Below are 7514 nucleotides of genomic sequence, written 5' to 3' on the forward strand. Positions count from 1 at the left end.
GTTTGCAGTGCATACGTGGTGCATATTTTTTTCCGCGCTCATGTTAACGGATTAAAGCATTCACACTGCACACGGCAGTGCGTTCAGGAGTGGTGCGTCTGCAGCAGTGCAGAGATCGTTTCCGCACAGAGTCTATTTTTGCCGTGATACACTCGCTGAATTAAAGTGATAGCACATTGTTTGCAGTACATATGAAAACGAAAATGTAGCAATTGCACCATAAATGCATATAATTAAAGTATACTGTCTTTCACAGTCAACACATATGGCTTTTTGGCTAGTTTTAAAGGAAAATAGCACTTTTAGATAAACAAGGCAATAATAGATGCACTCGTGGAGGTAGGAAAACAAAGTTCTTTATGAACCGCAGGATTGCTTGTAATAACGATTTCAATGCAAAAGGAAAGGCAGTAGAGCTAACTATTTCTGTCAAGGGTAAGTTTGTGATAACGTAAGAAAAGTAGTTTAAATGTTTTGCCACTTGCTAGAGCAATTTAACATATAAATCTAGAATTAAATGCAAAAGTAAAAAGCATTGAATGATGTGTTGCTTATATTTATTGTTTAAACATGTCTGTGAAAGATTGTATTACTGTACTGTGTAAAAAAAGAATTGCAATGCTGAAAAGAATTTTCAGTGACAGTGTTTGGATTTGAAATCAAAATAATGGAATGATTATAATGTTGGAATAAATGCTGTGTTTGTGGTAAACGGCCACGGATCAGTAGCGGACTCCTGTGTGAAAGCTGCTTCCCCTCTCACAAGAGTCACCTAAGAGGGGAATTTCCCCCATTTCCAAAAATGAAATTCAGGCCCTGAATAAATGTCTAAAAATCCTGATTGAAGTATCGCTATAAATAGTTATAAATCATAAAAAGAAGGCTTTATAAAGATCGGTATCGGTGATCGGTATCGGCAGATACTCCTGATCGGAGCACCCCTAAGTTAAACATCACCTTTTATCTTCACAAATAAAGGTTAGCAGAATATAAGATGTGAACAGTGATTTCTATGTACCGGGAATGTAATGTCTCCCCGGGCCAGTAGATTATAGTTGAGATAACAGCACTGTGGGCTTAAATGTATTGGAACAGGGCCTACACATGTGAAAATAGAGCAAATTGCTATGAGGCATGAAAGCTTAGCCATCTGGACAGGACTGTACCGCAAAGTCCTGCGGATATTAAGGTCATTGTATTCCTTTTTTTTTCTTAATCGGAAGCTTTAACTTAATGATCGCTTGTAAGGTAATTAAGATGACCTCTGTGCAACATGCAGCTCAAGTCTCTGGTGGTATGATACACCAGTCTATTAATTAAGATTTCCCAGATAGTTTTCCAGACAGGCGGCGTTTCAATAATCCTTGATGGACTTTAAAAAAAACCCAAGCAGCCTGGAGAGAAGACCAAAAAAAGCTGTAGCCCAGAATAGCTTAAAGAAATAACAAGCATGTTCTGTTAGCACAGCTGTCAAAAAAACAGCAGATTTGTGTTTGAGGACTGGAATGAATGACTTGTGCTGGCCGCATACACTACCATTATTTTTTCGTTTTTCAATAATCAAAGATTTAAAAGACATTTACAAAGTTACGACAGATTTCTATTATAAATAGATGCCCTTTTTTTTTTTTTACTTTTATCAAAACATCCTGAATAAATTGATCACAGATTCCCTTAATATATTAATCAGCACAGCTATTTTCAACATCAATTAGCACCTTGTCTTTTAAAATTAGCATATTAGAATGATTTCAGAATGATCATGTGACACTGAAGTAATGGCTGCTGAAAATTCAACTTTGAAAGGCTCAGACCTCTTGCACTTTTTAAATTTAATATTAATACATTGTTAGAGGTCTGGCCCAGTGCAAAGTGCTTCTAATATTAATGAGACTTGGCTTCAAAGCAAACTGGTGATCATAACAGGAGAGATTAAAGGAACTTAGCCTTCCTGCAAAACCACTTTGATAAAATAAATGATGTAAATGGTGCCTCCAGTTGAATCAAAGTCTGACGTGAGAGAAAACATTTGCTCCTTCATAACACAGATGATTTCATAATGTTAGCAGGTATTTTACAGTCTTAAGCCAAGAAACTCTAAATGCCTGGAGAAAGCTATTTTTTGGGTTCCCATTAATTTCAAAGGCACTTGTACGCAATTTGAAATCTGCCAGTTTTGCTCATGGAAGCTTATCCACAAACCTTTCACTAGTGACATAAAAAGCTGTAGAAAGGGAAAAGTTTAAATTTCATGCTTTTAAGATCCATGGAAAAATATCTGCAATAATATGAAATGTTTTTCATTTATGAAAAATCTGTTTCATCAGAATATGCAGACTTATGAATGTCCATCAATGTAGAAAGAACCCCCTCCCCACCAAACATGACCACTTTCTCCTTTCTCTCATTCTTGTGTAGCTATCTTGAAGATGCTGTAATGAACCTGGACCATGGAGATCCAGTCACCAGAGACCACATGTCTGCAGTGCTGTCCCAGGTACGACAGAAACTCTTACACTTCCTGCAGCAGGACGCCCACAGCCCTCTGAGCAAGCGCGCACGGCGCCTCATGATGATGCTGCAGGGCCTGGTCAATCACTAGAGCCCCCCTGGATGGTGCAGCTGACATCTTCACAACCCCTCAGTCATCGTTCTGCAGTCTCGTAGACGACCATCATGACCTCATACCACCCTGCTGTTCATTTGCCTTATCTGTGCTCTGCAGCTTATTGGCTCTCTCAGAAGCACTATTGGGAGTTGTAGTCCAGGCTTGGACTTGGGATATATTGGCGGTTTTGGACTACAACTCCCCCCATCTTTCCCTCCCTCGTTCCTTTCAGACTATTGTTGATATCATTTTTCTGCATGTGAAAAATCCTTAGTTTGTATGCAGCACCATCATGAATGCAGAATGGGGCATGGGCTACTTCAGTTATTTTCATTATGCATTTTTTTGCTTCTTTCATTCTTGACACATCAGGAACAAGACTGTGGAGAGCGTGAGAGAATGAAAACTATAATGTGAACACTCCAAATTTCGGATGGTTTCCTGGCTGCTCTGCTTTTTTCTCTTATTTCTTGTGGTGAAATGCCTTTGAACACTGCAGACATGGAGACATTATCATCACCTCATGAATATTAGCCCTGTTGGTTTTTGATAAAGGTTGTATTTAGGCCACTTATCCTTATCTGACTCAACTGATCTGCTGAAAATAATTTGGCCAAGTTGCTGCTTTTTCATGTCAAGTGGAGCATCATACATGTTCCTGGAGTTTTTGTTAATGCTGTCAGGATTTGAAAAGTTCTAACAGTTTAACTTCTGGGCAATAGCAAAAAAATTACCCACACGGTTGATACCATGTTTTTTCAATCAACGGAGCCCTGTAAAATATGTAAGAGGGCTTATTACATTACCAAGGAATGCTAACAACATAGTTATTTAGAATTTCTTCAAAAAGAACCTTGAGTCTGTAACTTGCAGTACGTCTGTAAGTCTCCAGAGGGCAGGCATTTATGTATATTCTTTCTCATTTTATATGCTGCTTCTGTGATTTATTTTCAGTTCTTCTGCAGAATTACACTACAGCGAATGCAACAAGGCTCTTCTTTAAAAAAAAAAAAAAACTTTATTTTTTTCTCTGAAATTGTTTTTCTGTATCGCATCACCCAAATATTTAAAAGTGTTGGAGAAAGTGGAGGAGAAATGCCCATTTTCTGCTCTGTTCGAGTTAGTTGATTGTATTTGATTTAGACTGAGATTGCCAACACTTGTTATTCATTAAGAGGGACTATTTGGTCATGCCCTATGATAAAGGAAGAACAAAAAGAAAGTGCCTTATCAGACTGTTGCGTATCAGATATTGGTAATCGGGTCCTCTGACCCAACATTGGGCGCCACATTGGTGTGTGTGTGTGTGTGGCCTATATCCAAGCAAATTGTCTTTTTCAGTAAAACACGGAATTGAAGTTAGGAATGGACAGGTTTGTTACTGAAACATTTTCTGTAAACTGTGATCGGAGTTTATTTTTTCAGCCATTTATTCCTCACAAGTTTCATGCTAATGTGACGAGGAAGTGCCGGCCCTGCTGATTGTGTTTGTGTTAACACGTTATTTGTTCCCCTGTCGTCTTTATTTTTAAAGCTGTGCATATTATATCCATAGCCATTTGCAGCAGTCAGTGTGGCTCATTAGGACATTTTTACAGGGTGTAGGCAATGTGTCCTCTTTTGCTTTTTTCTCATATGTATAAAAAATAAAGCTCTTTAACAGACATGAGCCTGCTGCTTAATTCAAGGTAAACATGAGGCGCTAATAAGGATATATTAAACTCGGCATGCTAATGGTGAGAGGCATGTATTCAAACATAGTTAACCTTTTTACGAATTCAACACCCCACTTTTGTTCAAGATTGATTCAAGATACACCTGGATTAATCCTGTTTCATCTTCATTTCTCTTTCTTCTATAGTATAGTGTCCATCAAAGGTGACCCGTGATTGAATAGATTGACTGATTCAGTTTTATGTCGGGTTGAAAACGTCCTCTTGTCAGTTTTAAGATTTTGTTGCAGTGCAAGGTTAATTGGTTTTCGATGCTGTTTTAGACATGTCTGATGATGTTGGGGTTATACTAATACACAGTGCCTTCAGTTTTTGAGGCTTACAGACCTTTTTTTCCCGTCAAGAGATTCGCATTGAAGGGTGAATGACAATTTAATTGTTTGTAATTTTTTCCATTGTGTTTTGATTTTTGTTCCCTGTGAATGCAATTCTGTTGTATATTTTACACTCATTTCTTTCATCCTAGACGTTTTGGAATAAAAAAGGAAAACATTGTTCAATGTTCAGTTAGACTGCGTGTGTTTTCTTTTCCATATACCTGTTTTAATTGTAATAAGCTGTGACACCTCCTTACACCATTTAATATGGATAAAATTTAAGTATTTATGAAAAGACAAACATGAATAAAATCATTTGAAATTAATTGAACACAGAGATGAAAATATAAATGCTTGAGAAAAAAAAATCAATGTACTAAATATTTAAGATGCATAAAACTTAAAAAATGATCATTTCATAAACTGCAGTCAAGCATTTTATTTGTGAACAAGACATTTTATTTGCGAATAAATTCCACTTAGTAATAGTAATTTGTGAATTGTTTTTAAAACTCGTGAACATGGGATATCCATCAGTTATTCATACATTACATGCAGTATATATATATATATATATATATATATATGTGTGTGTGTGTGTGTGTGTGTGTGTGTGTGTGCAACAGTGTGCAACATACAAAACCTGTATTATAAAACCGGTTTATGTAATTATAACTGATACAAACTATGGTAATACTTTATTTTAATGTCCTCCTTTGTTACACATATTACATGTATTTATTATGGTAATAACAGTAAATTATGCATAATTACATGCAACTAACCCTAATTCGAACCCAATAATGAGTTCATGTTAATTAATATTACTGCTTAAATGTAGTATAATTACTCTGACTGTAACCAGGTCACCTTAAAATAAAGTGGAACCGAATCTGCAGTAACTATTAGTGTAATTTTAGTACATTTTATTACAGAGCATTAGTCAATATACACTCAAGTAACGTTAACGTCAAATATAGATTTTCAAATAATATCTATGTACGTAAACTACTGACGTTAGCATTATGTAATGTTTGCTGATGACTTAATGAAAGTGTATGTAGAATAGATCAGCGTGTAGTAATGCGTGAGTGAAATGAAAAGTTGTGTTAGAGACAAACCTCCGTTGAGCAGTCGTGTTCCCGCAGCCTCCTCCCCTTTACTACAAGATACGCGCGCTAGTGAATCATTCATCACTACCGCGCAATGCGAGCTGAAGCGCTGAGTTTCTATTAAATGAACACACACATCTGACTGAACTCCCTTCAGTTTCTGTGCACTGGGATCTGTTCAGGATGACACCTCTCCTCTGCAACGCCTGCCTCATCTTGCCTGTTGCTCTACATCTGCGTAAGTTGATGCTAATACATTTACTAAATTATTTCAACCGGTCTTTTAAATACGGACTTCTGACAAAATGGTTTAGAGGTTGCTCGCTCTTTCTAGCCAGCATACACATGAGTCAAACCGCATATTTGGTTTATTTAGGCTGTGATGAATCGGCTTCAGAGATATTATGACAAACGTAGATCAGGAGAGGCTACTTTATCGGATTATGTTATTGTTCATGGGATGTTTTCCCCCATTATAAATGTGATGAATGAGTAAAACAACAGATAAAAAAAAAACCATACAGGCACAACATAACATAAGTGTGTATCTGTCCAAAGTGCTGCAGAGTTCAGATCCATCGCTCGAGTTGAGGCGAGCTCTGGATGTTGCCGGGGCACCGCTGACGTCTCGCTGTTTCTTTGGAGTCAATGCAAATGTTGATGTGATTTATTTCCCTCGAGGATTTAATCTGTGTGTGGGAGAAAAAACAACAACGATGGTTACAAATCATGAATAAAAGCAGCTGTTCTGCAACTCACAGCTCTTCTCTCCGGAGAGTAAACCCCTTTTGCCCGTTTACGGAACAAGATGTAATCAGTCATAACGTGTGTGAGGGAGGAAAATGTGTTTAAGCCGTGTGTAGGATTTAAAATAAACAAGCAAGTGAATTGTATGGAATTGTGGTTATGATTCTTTTTAATGATTCCGGTTCTTTAATGGTTCCATTGTCAATTCTTTTTGTAGCATACTTTATAGGAAGAAATGTTAATTAAAAAAAATATGAACGAAAAGAAAAAAAGATCAAACGATGACATTAAGATTTCAAAAGAGCAGATTTAGCAAATTAGAAATAAATGTAATTCTTGGCAAATGTGCTCTAAACCTTTTAATGCCTTTTTATAGGCTGTATAAAGTTAAAAATTAGTAACTTTTTTTTTAAAATTTTTTTTTATTTTTTTTTTTACAAAATATCACTGATTAATCTAACAATGTGTGCCTAAAAAGTGGTCATATGAACAACTAGGATAATCTCTCAGTCTCACGAGCTTTAAGTACAACAGGTTTGTTTCAATTCGGACGCCACGAAAGCAAGTAATAAACTGCAGTTCGTCTGTAAGGAAGTCACATTACATCAGTAACGGCTCCGACTGATTCATAAGTGTTTTGATTCACTAAAAAATGAACCGCCTCAAAAGAGTCATTCATTCGTGCGGCAGTCGAACTGCCATTGTAGCACACTTTGTGGTTTTGTTTCACTAAAAAGAACCGGCTCAAAAGAGTGATTCGCTCGGGATACGGACTACACGGACTACACTACACTTGCGCTGTATGTTTTTGATTCACCTTAAAGGGGTCATATGATGCTTTTTTAAAGATCATTATTTGGTGTATTTGGTGTAACAGAATATGTTGACATGCTTTAATGTTCAAAAAACACAGTATTTTTCAAATACTGTACATTATTGTAGGTCCTCTATGCCCCGCCTCTCTCAAACGCTTCGTTTTCTACAAAGCCCCCTCCTT

The 7514-nt window shown here is 36.8% G+C and overlaps 2 protein-coding genes across 2 annotated transcripts in view; both read left to right on the forward strand.

Annotated features, from left to right (window-relative positions):
- The window catches only part of LOC107726309 (enhancer of mRNA-decapping protein 4-like), a 42197-nt gene extending 37948 nt beyond the window's left edge, over positions 1-4249 (forward strand). The window contains exon 29 of the mRNA XM_016535854.1: positions 2419-4249. Coding sequence (XP_016391340.1) covers positions 2419-2602 — 184 coding nt within the window. The 3' untranslated portion in view covers positions 2603-4249. The remainder of the gene's footprint in view (positions 1-2418) is intronic.
- Positions 4250-5871: 1622 nt separating this feature from the next.
- The window catches only part of LOC107726468 (neuritin-like protein), a 26615-nt gene continuing 24972 nt past the window's right edge, over positions 5872-7514 (forward strand). Inside the window, exon 1 of the mRNA XM_016536065.1 lies at positions 5872-6008. Coding sequence (XP_016391551.1) covers positions 5954-6008 — 55 coding nt within the window. The 5' untranslated portion in view covers positions 5872-5953. The remainder of the gene's footprint in view (positions 6009-7514) is intronic.

Source organism: Sinocyclocheilus rhinocerous, unplaced genomic scaffold, assembly GCF_001515625.1.
Source record: "Sinocyclocheilus rhinocerous isolate Xijiao unplaced genomic scaffold, SAMN03320098_v1.1 scaffold553, whole genome shotgun sequence".
In the NCBI taxonomy this organism is placed as follows: domain Eukaryota; kingdom Metazoa; phylum Chordata; class Actinopteri; order Cypriniformes; family Cyprinidae; genus Sinocyclocheilus; species Sinocyclocheilus rhinocerous.